We start from the raw sequence: 15,866 nt of genomic DNA, 5'->3' as shown, positions 1-15,866 counted from the left end.
GCATGCCACATAACTCACTGGTCATGAAAGGCTAACTTGGAAGTCTCTACACTGTTAGTCCATTGCTGAATAGAAAAGAAAAATCTTCCAGGCTCCACCGCAGGAAAGTCTTGCCAGATATTTCTCAGTGATTAAGGGCATCCTGAATAAGCCACAACCTCATGCCATCAGTATTGCCTATGCTGATACTTATTCTTCACTAAAATGTTATAATTTGCTTTACATACTATTTAAGTTTAGGCATTAAAACCTATGTTTTAACTAAAATTAACAGTTTAAAGGTGAGCGTCTGCATTTTTCAGTATGCCAGCAGTTTTGCAAGATTGTATTAGCACTCTGACTCAATTTGGAAATAATAATAATTTTCTAATAAAAAGCGAGCTAGGCCTAAGAATGTCAACAAGGTATTCCGTCTGTAAGCACAAATCAGTTTCTGTTAAATTAAAGTTTGTTTATTTATTTAAATGTTAAACTTCTAAACATAATTTCCATCTACTTACATCTGATGGAGTGGAAGACTGGCACTAACTTTTTTATACTTTAAGAGGATTGAACAAAATACTGGCATGTGCTTATCTATAGGTACCAAATACCTCTTAAATTTTTATTTAAAAATTGTACTAAGTCAGTTGGTGTCTCAAATATTGTAGTTGATGTTAAACTGTTAAATGCTTCTTTGCTGGTTAAATTGCAGCTTATTGTTTAACAGTGATTGGTTCATCAGTTGCTTCTATAGGTCATTTTCTGCCTGCAGGTTTTTCAAGAAACAATTCTGCTAGCATGATCATTTTCTAGTCATGATTAAGTGATACATACATGTTTAAAAATCATAAAGTGGTTTGTGATAGTTTGTTCTTCACTTTGCTTCCAATATCCCTTTCATTCAGTTTGTTGCCTTCTCCCACAGAAATGTCAGACTCCCAGTTCTAGACAGTAATTTAATGTTCTCTTGTGTAATTTCTCCATGGGTTTTCTTCTGTATCCTCAGTTATTAGCCTGAACTCTTTAAAGACTGCCTCAGCCTTGGAAACACACACAGGTTTTGTCAGCTCTGCAGACTTCCTTTTCTGTAACACGTCACCAGTTTATCTGGGACAGGCAACTGCTTCCATGCTGAGATCAATTTCAGCTGCAACCAGAGCCAAATCAAGATAATCCTTTGGAAATTCCTTCCCAAGGCAAAGACCCTCTCCAGAAAACCCCCAGAACAATTCCCTTTCTCACTGGGGCAGCTAGGACAGTATCAAGCACCATATAAATTACACCTGTGTGCCCTGGCAGGGAGGGCTTTCCCAGCCCTGCTGTGAGGCCATTCATCAGGACAGAGCCATCTGGCTGCCCCTGTGATTTGGCTGTAGGTCCCAGCTTACCAGGACTAATTGTCACTTGAATTTGAATGGGAGTCTATGAAAATGGATCCCTCTAGCTCTCACCTGGCATTTGGTGGTGGAAAGTAGCCAGTCTTAGCTGGCTTCCTCCTTGCTTGGCTCTGATGGGATTTTTCCACTTTGCAGTCTGGCTCCTTCAGCAGTCACATAACTTAGCTGCACTCAGGATTATTTTGTCTGTCTGTAAAGTTTGTGAGATGCTCCTTTTGTTTTATTGTGCCTTACTGTTTATTACTAGGTCCTTGACTTAAAGCATGCAACGCACACAACACAGTCTTCACTGAGCCTAAAATGTGAATTGCAAGAAATATATTATTTTCTTGAATTGAAGTGTCTGGAATACCTGCAGACTGGCTTATTTTAAGATGCCTGGATTAAGACATCTGTGCTTAAGAAGCTTCTCATGGACAAATGAAGCTGCCTCTATTCTAGACATGTGAAAAACCAAGCTTTGTCCCATATTTCAAGAACAGGAAGATCAAGATTAGTGTAGAGCTGTGGCTAGAAGGCACCTTTGGACTGAAAGCAGAGCCAGGCAGAGCAAGCTCCTCAGGACCAGGGGCAGTTGGGTTCTGAACGTGTACAAGTGTAGAGACCAGACTGGAGCAGTGCTCACTCACCCTGGCAAGTCAGTGCTTTGTCCTTAAATGGAATTTCTTGTATTTTAAAAAGTGCCTTTTGCTGTTTCTTGATCAAATGCAGGGCCCTGTCTCCTGATCTCCTGCTGAGATAAAAGCAACAGAAATACTCTTTCCAACTCTTCCCCCATGTCATGAAAATTCAGTAACAACTTCAGGATACAAAAGTTTCTTGGGATTCTTGTTTGTTTGTTTTTATGTTCTAGGGCTGTTTTGGCATAAAAATCAAGTTATAGTGGGCTATGAACCTTTGGCATGACCTTCTGTCACTTAACTTGCCTGGTTAATGCTGCTTGATTTCTTAGAAATTGGAGCTCTTCCAGTGAAAAGTCTCTCTCTGAGGTTGTACTCCTGATAAATAACATTTATGTTACCTATTGCACTGTGAGCTCCTTCCTTTCCCTTGCTGCCCATCTCTTGATCAGTGCAGAACAGTAAATAACTACCCAAAGTAAGAATTTTAGGGCTTTTTCATTGGTTGTGGGGTTTTTGTTTTCTTTTTTTTTAAATTTCTTTGGATTAAAAATAAATCTCAATCTCAAACACTCCCTCATGTGTTTAAAAAAAAAGGGAGGAGTTCTTTGGTGCCCCAACAAAGCTTATTTTTAAAAATGTGTATGTAATTTATTGAATGCAAGAGAGTATTATTGGTTGGATGTAACTTTGGATACTAAAATTGTCTGTGTCTAACTTAGAAGTAGTTGGAATTGCCTTAGCTGGAGGGTGGGTCGCTGGAATTCTGTTCAAGACAGACATAAAACTATTCAGTTACAAGTTTCCAGAGAGTGAAATCATCTCTCACTGGGATCTTGAACACTTGATACTACCTTTTATGAGTTTTATCTAAGTCTACTTTATTTTCTTTTTAACTCAAGCTCTTGGCAAGTGACTAAGAAGATTTGGCCTTTTAATACAAATAGAAGTTTTTTGGGGTTTGTTTTTTTTTTTGTCATGAGAAACAAAGCCCTACCAAAACAAAAGTACACCTCAGCACACTGTTTAAATAGAGAACCATGAGTCTCCTTTTAAGAATATTTTTGCCAGGAGATTAACTTGTCCAAGATTCATCTTTCTCTCTTTTAAAAATGTGTGTTTGACAGCACATTCTCCACTAAGTTTTCTGTGCATAATGTGAAAGAGTGGCTTCATATAAACACTTCTTGGTAATTTTGGTTCCTCTTCATAATTTGGACAACTGTAAGAAAGTAAGAAGAGTGTTTTTGATACTTTTAAACTTTGTGTGTGATGAAATGGTTGATGAATCCAGCCAAAGGTCTGTTTTGTGACTCTTCTCCAAAAATCATTGTAATAGTGAGGGGAAAAGCATGTGTATCCTAAAAGTGAACTAATACTTTTAGCTGATGGTTTAAGCAAATGTAGTTTAACTGTAGAATTTTTTTTAGTTGGCTTTTACTGGTTTTTTGAATGGAAAACACAAAGAATATAACGTCTTTCAAAGGAATGTGGTGACAAATAGTGCAGTCACAAATACACTTGTCCTGTTCTTTCAGAAGTGCTGCTCTGCCACTTCCAGCCCCTATGAGGATTTTTATTGCATTTGTTGTGATTTCTTTTACCCCTGGAGCCCAGAACACATCTCCTCTATTCAGAATGACATGTTTGTTTCCTAGAAAGAGAAGTTTTCAGTCTAGAGAGATGAAAGTGGAATTTCTTACCAAAAGAAACCTTCTGCCCTCCTCCCTGTAGTTTTCTGTGGCAAATAATTAAATTGGCAGACTTGCTTTAAATAGTGGTGTGGGTTTTGGTGCTTCTGGCTAGAGAATATGACTGGCAATTGACTGAACAAGAAGTACTGCTGTCTCTCAAGTTAAATGTAGCCATCAGGGCTCTTTGTTTTAATTATTCTAGTTGAGTATTTTTCCTAAAAGATAAATGGAGTGTATTTATTAAAATGTCAGTGCTGTCTCAAACGTGTGTTAGAGCATTGTAAGGTTTAGCCAGAGTTGTATCTGCAAAGATCAAACCTCTTCTTTTACAAAACTTTATAGTGACAGGACAAGGGGGAATGACTTCACACTGTGACAGAGGAGCTTTAGATTGGGTATCAGGAAGAAATTGTTCCCTGCTGGTGAGGCCCTGGTACAGGTTGCCCAGAGAAGCTGTGGCTGCCCCATCCATGGCAGTGTCCAAGGCCAGGCTGGATCAGACTCTGAGCAGCCTGGGATAGTGGAAGGTGTCCCTGCTAAGGATCTGCTTAGAATTTGTTTTTTCAATCCCAATATTTCACTGTCTGCTACTTCAAATAATGACACTGAGAGATCTGCACTTTGTGGTGATTCCATGGTAGTGATTCCATATAAACTTTCTGGTTCAGAAATCTGGTGACAATCACCTCATCAAGAGGCACCTGGGCTGCTGGATGTGCTTTGCCACATGTTGCTGTGTGTCTTCAGCGAAACTTCCCCATTGTTTCACCTATTTAGGACACAGCTCTAAAATAAGTACCTCAGAGTGCTTGTGCAAAAGGCAGTTGGAAGTATAAAGTGATGACAGCTTTGTTCTGTCAGGAGCCTGTATATCTCTGTGGGTATTTCTTCCTAGGACTGGATTCCTTCCCTCACTCATTATTTTCTATTGTATTTCATACCTGTGAAATGAATTAAGAAATCTGAGTAACGCAAACCGTAACCTCTATTTTGAAGGGTTGGTTTTTTTTCCTCTTAATCTTGGGTATTTAATGAGCTCTCAGGTAACAAGAATGCTATTTTTTTTTTAAATTGCTAAGGATGTTAACTTAAGTATCACATCATGAATGACATGTCAGTTTCATATTTCAAAGATACTGAGTTCAAATCATACTGGGTTGATTAAAATTGCCAGCAATTACTTTTCTGTCAGTGCTGTTAAAGATTCGGGAGTTAATGCTATTGTCCCTTTCAGGTAAGGCAGAGCATTTTCACCCACTTATTCCACATAGTGAGAGTTCTTAGAAGATTTTACCCACATGCAATTACTTTTTTTTGTATTGCTTTAAGACAGCCTGGAAGGCTGTCTCTGGGAAACCAAGTGGGTCAGAAAACTGTATCCCCATTGTGTAGGGTGTGTGTTTTTCCGTGTTCTGGGCAGTCTGGGTTTGGCTTCAGCAAAGCGTTGGCAGGTCTGGCTTTACCTCCATGGAGACCTGTGTGCAGACAGGTGACTGTTTATTCTTACTGTGTGCTGTGATGAGTCTGGGGTGCTGAGACTGAGACTCATGCAATTTCCCTGTCTTAAAAACTTCTGTCATAGGTGCAGATTTTTTTAAAATTTCTTTTCCAAGACTGTTCACAGTGCCATCTTGTAGGGCAGGCTCTTGGCACAGCTGCTGTGCAGCAGAGGTGATGGAACCCCTGGGGAAAATGGGAGCTAGGAATGTGCTTACCAGGGAACTTCCTTGGACTGAGTGCATCCTGGAGGTCTCAGGGAAAGAGGAGAAACTTGGGAGCAAGACTGCCCTGAAGGGTGTGAGAGCAAATCTTGTGAGGAGCAGCTTAAGGATTTGGGGGTCTCAACCTGGAGAAAAGGAGGCTCAGGAGGGACCTTCTGGCTTTGCACAATTCCCTGAAGGAGGGGGCAGCCAGGGGAAGTCAGGTTCTGCTCCTGAACAAGGGAACAAGGGACAGGACAAGAGGAACAGCCTCAAGCTGTGCCAGGGGAGGGTTAGGTTGGACATCAGCAGGAATTCCTTCATGGAAAAGATTGTTAAGCAGTGGAAGGGGCTTGGAGTCCACATCCCTGGAGGTGTCCAGGGAACAATTAGATGTGGCACTCAGGGCTCTGGGCTGGGTGGCAAGGTGGGCATCAGGCACAGTTTGGGCCCAGTGATCTTGGGGGTCTTTTCCAACCTGAATGATTCTATGACCTCTGGTGACAAAGATCTGTTCCTGCTCACCCCAAACCCCTTTTCTGGGGAAGGAGAGGTAGCTTCATGTTCAAGCCTACTTATCCTACCACTTTTACTAGAACTGATGTGAGACCAGGGCGATGAGTCACCTGCTTGCACTGACTCACTGCTGTAGGTCCTGGCTCTGAAGCATGGGAGACACTTAATGGAAAGATGGATCTTGCTTGGTGCTTGGCATGAACATTTGTAGCCTGATGGGAAGGATAAAGCACAGATCCATTTTATTCATGGTGTAGAATGGTACCTACATAGCAAAAAAAAAAAAAAAAAAAAAAAAATTAGTGCCTGAAATGCTTTGCTTGTAGAGAATGATGGGCTTTGGGGTGGGAGTAATGGGATGAATCATTTCTGTCCCGAAAAAGGGAATGATGACCTCTCAGGTTACAGTCCTGCCAAGAGTGTTGCTACTGCTGCTTTCCTTTGGAGTTTCATTTTTACTTTTGGCAGCAGAAATGGTTGCTCTGTCTACTGTGTCAGCTGCAAATATTAAAGCATATAGGGGAGCTTAAAGTGAATAATGTTGTCCTACTACCTTCATGGAATATAATTTAAAAATCTTTCTCTTGAGAGTCTAAAAAAATGTTCATTACCTTGTACCTATCTATATTTCATTAGTTTAATCAATGTTCATTGTGATGGAATCTGTATTTAGATTAGAAATTACATCAATCCCAAGCTGACGCTACAGTGGCTGGGCACATGGCATGGGCACTTGGTCCAGAGTTTGTTTGGCTGTGCAGCAGAGCCAGATCGAAGACACTGAGTGCACTTAATGTCACAGGAAATCCAGGTTCAAAGCACTCACTACAGCTAATTGCAGGCTGTCAGAACACCAGCATTCTGGAGTCCATATATTTCCTTTTCTGATGTCTCTCAATTTTGAAATAAATTATTCTTTTGAAGGTATTCCTGTATTAATAGAATCTGTGATAAGTTGGTGTGCTTAGGGAGCTGTAGGTGGAAACTTAACCTATTAACCTTGACAGTGTCCTTTGTGCAGATACAGTGTACTTTAGGGATGTAAATATTTATCTACTTTTGTTATTGCTTGTCATTTGCTCTCTGCAAAACAGATACAAGTTCTTGCTGATTGTTTTGAGATGTTAATACCACATGGTACATGTAGGGTCTCTCCATTCTGAGGACCATGTAATAATCACAGAATGGTCTAGTTGGAAGGGACCCTAAAGATGATCCCAGCCCCTTGCCATGGGCAGGGACACCTTCCAATATCCCAGGTTGCTCAGAGCCCCATCCAGCCTGGCCTTGGACACTGCCAGGGATGGGGCAGCCACAGCTTCTCTGGGAAACCTGTGCCGGGGCCTCCCCACCTTCACAGAGAACCCTTTTTTCCCAGTATCCAATCTAACCCCGCTCTCTGTCAGTGTGAAGCCATTCCCCCTGTCCTGTCACTCCAGGTCCTGGTCAAGAGTCTCTCTCCATCTTTCCTGTGGGCTCCCTTCAGGCACTGGAAGGCCACAATGAGGGCACCCCAAAGCCTTTTCCTTTCCAGTCTGAACAATCCCAATTCCCTCAGCCTTTGCTCCCAGCAGAGCTGCTCCATCCCTCTGATCCCTGTCCTTGCTGTGCTGGCCCAGGGCTGGGTGCAGTCCTGCAGGGATGGTAGGTCTCAGCAGATTGGAGCCTTTCCCCTGCTGCCCATGAAGTAGGGGGACCTGAAATAGGGTGCAGAGATTCTGTGCTTTGTCCAGCCTTTGAATTCCTGTTTTCTGAAGAGGAAACCACAGAACACAGCACTGCTTGTACTTTTTTGGGCCTGTCTGGATGGTTTTCTCTACCATTCCCATCAATACAAGGCTTTGACAGAAGTATTAGAAAAAAAAAAAAGCTCAGTATGTTCTAGTTGCATTTGAAGTAAAGTCTTTTTCATAAGTTTTAGGAGGATTCACTGCTGAACTGGTCACTGACCTTGTCTGGAGAAACTACAAAGTTCTGGGTAGGATTCAACATAATATTCAGCTGGGAGAAGCACACTGTAATTTCAGGAATGCCATACATTGCTGATACATGGCCATTACCTGAATGCCACTGTAACTTAATTTTTAAAATAATAAGGTTGCATGAATGAAGGTGGACTGAGTTCTGCCAGGTGCTTTTTGTGTCCAGAAGCTTGTGGACAAACACAGGGCAAGAAGCAGCATGCAGGCATTGAATTGTTCCTTGTCAACAACCTGGGCAAGCTGCTCTCTCCTCAGTGGTGGCTGCACATCAAAACCAGCAGTTTGCTACAGGGACGCCTGTGTTCTGAAATACTGTCATTAGTTCTGAATTAACTCATTCACCCTTTCATTTGTGAATTAATCCCTTCTAATGCAGGCAAACATCACAGTTGTGGTTGTCTGGGTGTTGTTAATCTGCGTCATGCACAGGCTGAGCACTAGACCTGGGTAATGATCTCGGAAGAGAACAGCTTTGTTTGAGAGCAGTCCTGGGCTCCAGGTGTGGTTGTTGAACTGTGCAAGTATTACTTCTACAAAGCACTTTCTTTTATGTGGATCTTGAGTGCTGAGTTCATTATTTAGGGCTGCATGTTGATTTGGAACCCTAAGCTAAGATGAAAATAGTTCTTGGCAAGTCTGTGCTTAATTCTTTAATTCACTTTTGGTCAAGGTTGTTAGAGCCTTATTCTCTCCTCCCTCCTTTTTCTTTTCCTTTTTTTCCTTTTGTCTGCTTTTACGTTTCTTTTAAGTAATGAATTTAATAGCGGAGTGAAGAGCAACTGCACTCTGCTCACTCCCCTAGTGGTACCTACTCCAGTTGGCAATTTCAGGACTTCTTTGAACTTGACTGTTTCTGACACAACATGAACATTAGCAGCACAACCATGAATACAAGCTGGAAGCTTCCAAGAACAAAACAGAAGTGCAGCCTTTGTCCTGGGGTATGTTTTCACTAAGTTTTTCTTCTCCAGGATTTATTGTTAGTATGCTATGGCAAACAGTAGTAGGTTTATTTTTCCTGTGACAACAATGCCTACTACAGACTATAAATCTTCATGGATCAGTTAGCAATATTGTGAGTTAGTAAAGATCTATCAATCTATATCATATACCTTTATAAACTTGATTTTGTAGAAATTTATTAGAATAAGCCTTAAATCTGTCTCTCAGAGTGTTAGCCAAGCATGTTAGTATGCTGATAGGTTTGGGGGTTTTTCCTCACTTTTTCCCCCCAGTCCCTACCGTGAGTCATTTATTTATACAGCATTTGGGGTGGTGGATTGCTGTTCTGATGCTGCCTGCCTTGTTTTGCTGACTTCCATCAGCCAAATCTTTCAGCCCTCACTCCTGATTTGGAAGGGAACATGGACATTTTGGTCTCTGACTGGGTCAGCCAATCCCTCTGGGATGAGAATGACCAAAGCCACCTGTTCTCCAGGTGGTGTTTCTGCAACCACTTTTGTTCTTAGTCTTTGCTTTGTGAGCCAACTGTGAGAAAATGAGAGCAGATGAACACGTCCAATGCAGTAGCTGTAGCTCAGGAAGCTCTTTAGGAGGCACTATCTGATTTTAGAGGGGTGCATGGTGTGTTCATCAGCCCGGTGCAGCTTGTTTCCTACGAATCAGAAGTGAGGAGTCTGTTATGAGTGTTGTGACTGGAGATCAGGGGCAGATGTCCAGCCTGAGATTAGGATATGTTTGCATGAGAAAAGTGTGATGATTGGGCAGATGGTGTAAGGTAAGAGAACACGTTGAATGCATTACCACTGATAACTACATTTTTTGTAACTCCTCTCTGTAGCTGCATATATGACAGGTATTTCAAGCTTTTATGTGCTGAAATAAATCATTTGAATGATCATTTCTTGTAAAAATGAATGTAGGTAATATATTAAAGTAGCTAATTATGTTTCTAAAGTTAATGGCAATTGTGGAGCTGTTCAGAAATTCATTAGCATAAAATGCTTTAAAAGCAGTTGATCTTTCCCATCTTTTTGTAAATAATGTTGTGGCTTTTAAGTGAGGTTACTTTGAAACTCTTCTGGAGTGGGAGACTGCTGTATTTCAGAGTAGTGAGAGTGCTTAGAACAATATCCCATAAGGGGTGTTGGAAGAGGAAGGCTGCTGAGCTGAAATTTGTGTCTGATAAGAACACAAATGAACATAAGTTGTCAATAGAGTGCTTAGAAAAACGCTCAATATTTATTAAAGGACTCTAGCTTCTTTGTGAAGGCTGGGTTACCCCAAGGGGGACGGGGGAGCTCTGTTACAGACGATGAGGTTGTGCAGGGAGCCCGACTGCAGGTTTGCAGTTCAGGCAGCCTCTGCTGCTCCTGTCGCTGTGCTTTCCTCAGCCAAGGTTTGTCACATCAGAAGCACTGCCATGGGCATCACGGGCTGTGGCCCTGGCTGGAGCGGTGTTTGAGTGAACTGGAGGCCATGAACAAGGGAACTGTGGCTGTGTCAGTCATTAACAGCTGGCTCTGACTGATGAAAGTTTAACAGCAAACACACATTTGATATTTCTGCATGGCTGTATGAAAGGTCTGGGACTTCTGTTTTTGCTTTTTTGGCATTGGGTGTATTTATGTTGTGGTTACCGACACTGCTGGGTCACTTGCTTTATTCTTCCCTCTAAGGGTGCTGAGGCCCTGGCACAGGTTGCCCAGAGAAGCTGTGGCTGCCTCTCCCTGGCAGTGTCCAAGGCCAGGGTAGATGTGGCTCTGAGCAACCTGGGCTAGTGGAAGGTGTCCTTGCCCATGGCAGGAAACAGAACTGGATGATCTGTAGGTCCATTCCAACCCAAACCATTGTGCGATTCCATGAATCTCAGTCCCCCCCAGCCTGCCAGCAGTTCCGCCCGTTCTCACGGTGTCGTTCCTTCCTCACCGCTGCCGCTCCCGCCCTGCGCGGGTTTAGAGGCGAACTCGGTGATGTGCGGGCACCGCCGGTGAAGCAGCGTGTGCTGCGACAGGGGCGGGTGCGCTGGAACAGCTTGTCCCGATGCTGTCCCGGTGATGTCCACCCATGTCCCGGTGTTGTCCCGGCGCTGTCCCCCGTGTCCCTCACGGGCGGCGCGGTGGCGCCCCCCCGCGGCCGCGCTGACGCTGTGCTCCCTTGCAGGCCGCACCGGGCGCTACACGCTGATCGAGAAGTGGCGGGACACGGAGCGGCACCTGGCGCCGCACGAGAACCCCATCGTGTCCCTCAACAAGTGGGGACAGTATGCCAGCGACGTGCAGCTGATCCTGCGGCGCACCGGGCCCTCCCTGAGTGAGCGGCCCACGTCGGACAGCGTGGCGCGCATCCCCGAGAGGACTCTGTACCGGCAGAGCTTGCCGCCCCTGGCCAAGCTGAGGCCGCCCGGGGACAAGGCCATGAAGAGGAGGGAGCCGAAAAGGAAATCCCTCACCTTCACCGGCGGCGCCAAGGGGCTGATGGACATCTTCGGGAAGAGCAAGGAATCGGAGTTCAAGCAAAAGGTGCTCAACAACTGTAAAACAACGGCGGACGAGTTGAAGAAACTGATCCACCTGCAGACGGAGAAGCTTCAGAGCATCGAGAAGCAGCTGGAGTCCAACGAAGCAGAGATCCGCTACTGGGAGCAAAAGTACAACGCCAGCCTGGAAGAAGAAATCCTCAAACTGGAGCAGAAGATCAAACGGAATGAAGTGGAGATAGAAGAGGAAGAGTTCTGGGAAAATGAGCTGCAGATCGAACAGGAGAACGAGAAGCAGCTGATGGAGCAGCTGCAGGAGATGAGGCAGAGGATCCTGGAGTGCGAGAGCAAGCTCAAGGACTACGTGTCTCAGATCCACAACATGGAGAGTGGCCTTGAAGCAGAGAAGCTGCAGAGGGAAGTTCAAGAGTCCCAAGTGAATGAAGAAGAGGTCAAGGAAAAGATCGAGAAGGTGAAGGGAGAAATTGATATTCAGGGCCAGCAGAGTCTGAGATTGGAAAATGGCATTAAAGCAGTAGAAAGGTCTTTGGGCCAAGCTACCAAGCGATTACAGGTAAGGCTGCTCTTTTATCCATAGCTAGAGAAAGTCAAAGACTGTGACTAATTTCTCTTACACAAACCTGAAGCCTATGAAAGACAACACAAGGAATTTTCCAAAGTGAATGGGGGTAAAAGGGGGTATATGTTGCTTTCATTTTCAAATCACATTTCAGCTGGGGGATTTTTTGAATAGCAGACAGGTTTTTTTCACCTGTGTTTGACTTGCTCATTCAAACTGTCTGAGAAGAAAAGCAGTAATTTGCATCACCGTAGCCTTTTCTGAGGATAAACTTCTGATCTTTGCTAGGTTTGTCTGCTACCAAAAGAGATGAGTTACAAAGAACAGTCCAAAAGCAGCACCTGGAAGGGTACAGAGCTAAAGTAAAGTACCTGCAACCTTACAGGGCTTTAGTTTTAAAGAACAGCATCCCTCTTTTCCTGGCTGCCTCACTGGTGTTCAGGATTTTATCTTCTCTACACCTCAGTCATTTGTGGCACATGTGTCAAAAGAGAATCCAGTCCCTGTTGCCTTGCTAAAAGTTAATGATATCACCTAGAATGTGATAGAGCATGAAAGAATAAAGGAACTCCAGCTGCTAGCTGGATGAGGTGGAGGAAAGATTGGAGCTCCTAGGATTTTTATGTGCCGCATAAGATAGTCCTAAGGTACCACACATCAGTTGGAGTTGTGGCTTTTGCTGATTCCCAGGATTCACAGCTTGTATATTCTGCAGCACTGCAGTGGCATTAATGTAATTCCACTGTGCAAAGGGATTTCATATCCTTACTCCTGCCTTAGAACCATGTCAGTATGAGCTGTTTTTACTAGATGAGGGGGGAAGAAAGTAGTCTTTTCATTCAAAGCAAAATGGATGAAAACTGTAAACAGTTTTGGCCATGTTTATCTGAGCTAAGTTTCCAGACATGCTTCTTTTAAGGATTTGCGCTGATGGAAAGTTTCAAGTCGTCTTTGTGTTTTATCTATCCTCAGTCACATTTACTGAAGCTGTGATGGAGTTCAAAATATTTCTGGCTTGGTTCTTTTCACAGTCTAAGTTTTCTTGGGAAAGTTCCAGTCCGACTCAGATCTTCCAGTCTTGTTCCAAACCTAAAGGTGCACAAATCTGGAAGCCCACAAGAAAATAAACTTGAGCTCTGCATTATGGAGCTTTGTGAGGGAGGAAATGGACAAATATTTTATTGCATACCTGAAGTTAAAGATATCTGCTAAAGCAGCTCAGCCTCTGTGTGTGGGAATAGTAATAGTCCAAGACTATTGTACTCTATCAGAGCTGTGAGGTTTGCATATCATGACAGAAGTACAGAGAAAGATGCTAAATGATCATCTGTGCTTTGAAGGGTGGGGAACCAGCCAGGCTTTGACTTCATTGCACAAAACCCTTGCAGAGTGAGAAGGTTCTGGCCAAAAGGTTTAAATAAAAAATGCAAAGAACAAGAAGAGAAAATAATTTCACTCCTTTTAAGATCAGAAGAACTAAATGAGCTGTCCGGCCATGCTGGATACTTCAGGAGGAAGTAAGACTTGGTGCCAGACTGCTGCTCAGTTCATTATTTTTTCAGCATTCACACTATTGCCTTTATTTGCTGACATGCCAAAGTTTTTCTCAGGTGGTATGAGAAATGGCTGCTAGTCACCCAAGAAGCAATATAAAAATAAAATACGTTAGGAAAAAACCTAATTAGGGTCGTGGGTTGGACTTAATGATCTCAGAGGTCTTTTCCAACCAAATTGATTCTGTGATTCTAGCAAGTGCTAGTGAGTGTTGACTCGCTTTTAAATTACAAGATTAAAATAGCTTTCAACGCTTCAATTTGCATTTGAGCTTTAAAAATCGAAGGCTTTCTCATGAAAAGGAGAAGCATTAGTTGCCCAATATGAAACATGAAATGCTGCTTTATTTGCTCAGCAGATATTTTCTGTTTCCTGGCAGGACAGGGAACAAGAACTGGAGCAATTGACCAAGGAGCTGCGCCAGGTGAACCTTCAGCAGTTCATCCAGCAAACGGGAACCAAGGTGACGGTTCTGCCGGCAGACCCCGTGGAGGTGGAGGCCCCACATGTGGAGCTCGAGAGAGGTGCAGCCCTGGGAATGCTTTGGGAGGGAGGGAGAGACGGAGAAGGGGCGGGTAGCGCCTTTACTGCCGCTCAATGCTGGCACTCCTAGGTGAAGTGAACGCTCACTTAGTGAAGACATTAGCAAAACGCTAAAATGCAAAACGTATTGTCAAGCACTTCTTTTCATTCCGAGGGTTTAGCAGGCTCTAAATCAAGAGCACTATGTGGAGAACTCTCCCACTGTGCCCGGGCATGCATTTGTCCCATCAGCAACGCATTAAGCCTGCAGCTTTCCAGAGTGGCCGCTGTGGCTGGCTGCCAGCACTGAACGTGATTGTACATCTGACATTGCTTTTCGTCTGGGTTCTTCCTCTTCTGGTGGGGGTGTTGTCAAAGCAGAAAAAGGAATGTGTCTGGATCCCAAGAAATCCCAGACAGCAGCCGCATGGGAATAGGAACCAATCCAGCTGGGCTGCCAGCCATGCACAAGTCCTGCACAGATGGCTGTAACAGTGGGTGTGAACTGACTGCCCCCAGCGAGATCAGTGCAGCCTGCACGTGCCCACATCTGGATCCAGAATTTCCGTTTTGAATGTGTGTCAGAGCTGTGGCACCAGTACGGTCGTGTGCTTTTTCCAGCTGTTTCCAAGGGGCTCTTTGCCTCGGCATTCTCCTGTGCTGGGTCTGTCCCTCTGCTCAGAAAAGTTTATAACCAAAAGGCACTGGAAGGATAAGGGGGTGGGGAGGGAGGAACTTCCTAGCAGGCACTTCAGTAGTTTGCTTCATGTGGAATCAGGTTTTCTGTATTGCATTAAGGAGGAGGAGGAGAGGTGCACCCCTGCTGATGACTTTTCTAATCGCCCTTTTTCTCATGCAGAGCCAACCTTTCAGTCTGGGTCACTGAAGCGCCCTGGCTCATCGAGGCAACTCCCCAGTAACCTTCGGATCCTACAGAACCCCCTGTCATCTGGTTTTAACCCGGAGGGCATTTATGTATGACAGTACATACCTCTTCTAGAGAGGACCTAGCAAGGTACCCTGGACAAGATACACTTTATTTTATTCTGCCAATGACGAATGGAAGAAGTTTGTCGTGCTTTGTTTTTTTGTTACACCACCGTGTTATTTTTATTTCTTCCTCCAACATCACTTGGAGCCATACCCTGTGCACTGATGCTAAAGAGACAGGACCTGTGTCAGTTCATAATTGGCAAGGATGACCTTGCTGTCAGCACAGCTTAAGCGCAAAAACCTTCATTGTTTTTGCCACTTCAGAAGTGTTTGGGAAAGTATTGTTCCTTGTATAGGCATGAATGGAAGACTGAGGGTGAAGGAAACTGTGTATGCAACTTACCTGAGGTTTAATTTATTCCCTTTGATCAATGGACCTGTGAATGTTGACCTTTTATATTCTTATTTTTAACTTGTGAATTATCACGAATGGCTGTGTGTCAGTCTGACAAGGTGACTTTGATTTGTGTGTACCAACATCCCCCATCTGATCAAGTACAGCAACCTGCAATGCAGAGTTCTGAGGGGTGCTGAACCATTGCAGTGGTTTCTCACCACTACCTTTGTTCTTTTCTGTTGTGGGTCATCATATGTCATGTTCCATCCATTGCTACCTTTTAAGGCCTGAAAAGTGAGCTTGTGGGATTTACTTGCTGTTGTATCTGCCTTGAATGAAGCACCTAGTGTTCAAAAGATTTATGAATTTTAAACCTTGGCTTGGTAAAAATATTTCCAGCATATGATTGAGGATGCACTAGTTAGATGATATTTTATTATATAGAATGTATATTTGAAATATTTTGCCACATTGTATATGCCTTTTGAGAAAAGAACAGTGTAAGAAGTTGTCTTCATATATCTTACCAAAAGAGAGTAGGAAGCTTTCA

General features: G+C 43.6%; 1 protein-coding gene across 4 annotated transcripts in view; it reads left to right on the top strand.

The window, feature by feature from the left end:
• RASSF8 (Ras association domain family member 8) overlaps positions 1 to 15,866 on the top strand; it is a 67,414-nt gene extending 51,548 nt beyond the window's left edge. For all 4 annotated transcript variants that reach the window (XM_033058166.1, XM_033058165.1, XM_033058167.2 and 1 more), the window contains exons 4-6: positions 11,015 to 11,904; positions 13,844 to 13,988; positions 14,846 to 15,866. In XM_033058166.1, coding sequence (XP_032914057.1) covers positions 11,015 to 11,904; positions 13,844 to 13,988; positions 14,846 to 14,967 — 1,157 coding nt within the window. In that variant the 3' untranslated portion in view covers positions 14,968 to 15,866. The remainder of the gene's footprint in view (positions 1 to 11,014; positions 11,905 to 13,843; positions 13,989 to 14,845) is intronic.

This window comes from Catharus ustulatus, chromosome 4, assembly GCF_009819885.2.
Source record: "Catharus ustulatus isolate bCatUst1 chromosome 4, bCatUst1.pri.v2, whole genome shotgun sequence".
NCBI classification, from domain to species: Eukaryota; Metazoa; Chordata; class Aves; order Passeriformes; family Turdidae; genus Catharus; species Catharus ustulatus.
The sequence above is the reverse complement of the archived record's forward strand: the minus strand, read 5'-3'. Positions and strand labels throughout refer to the sequence as shown.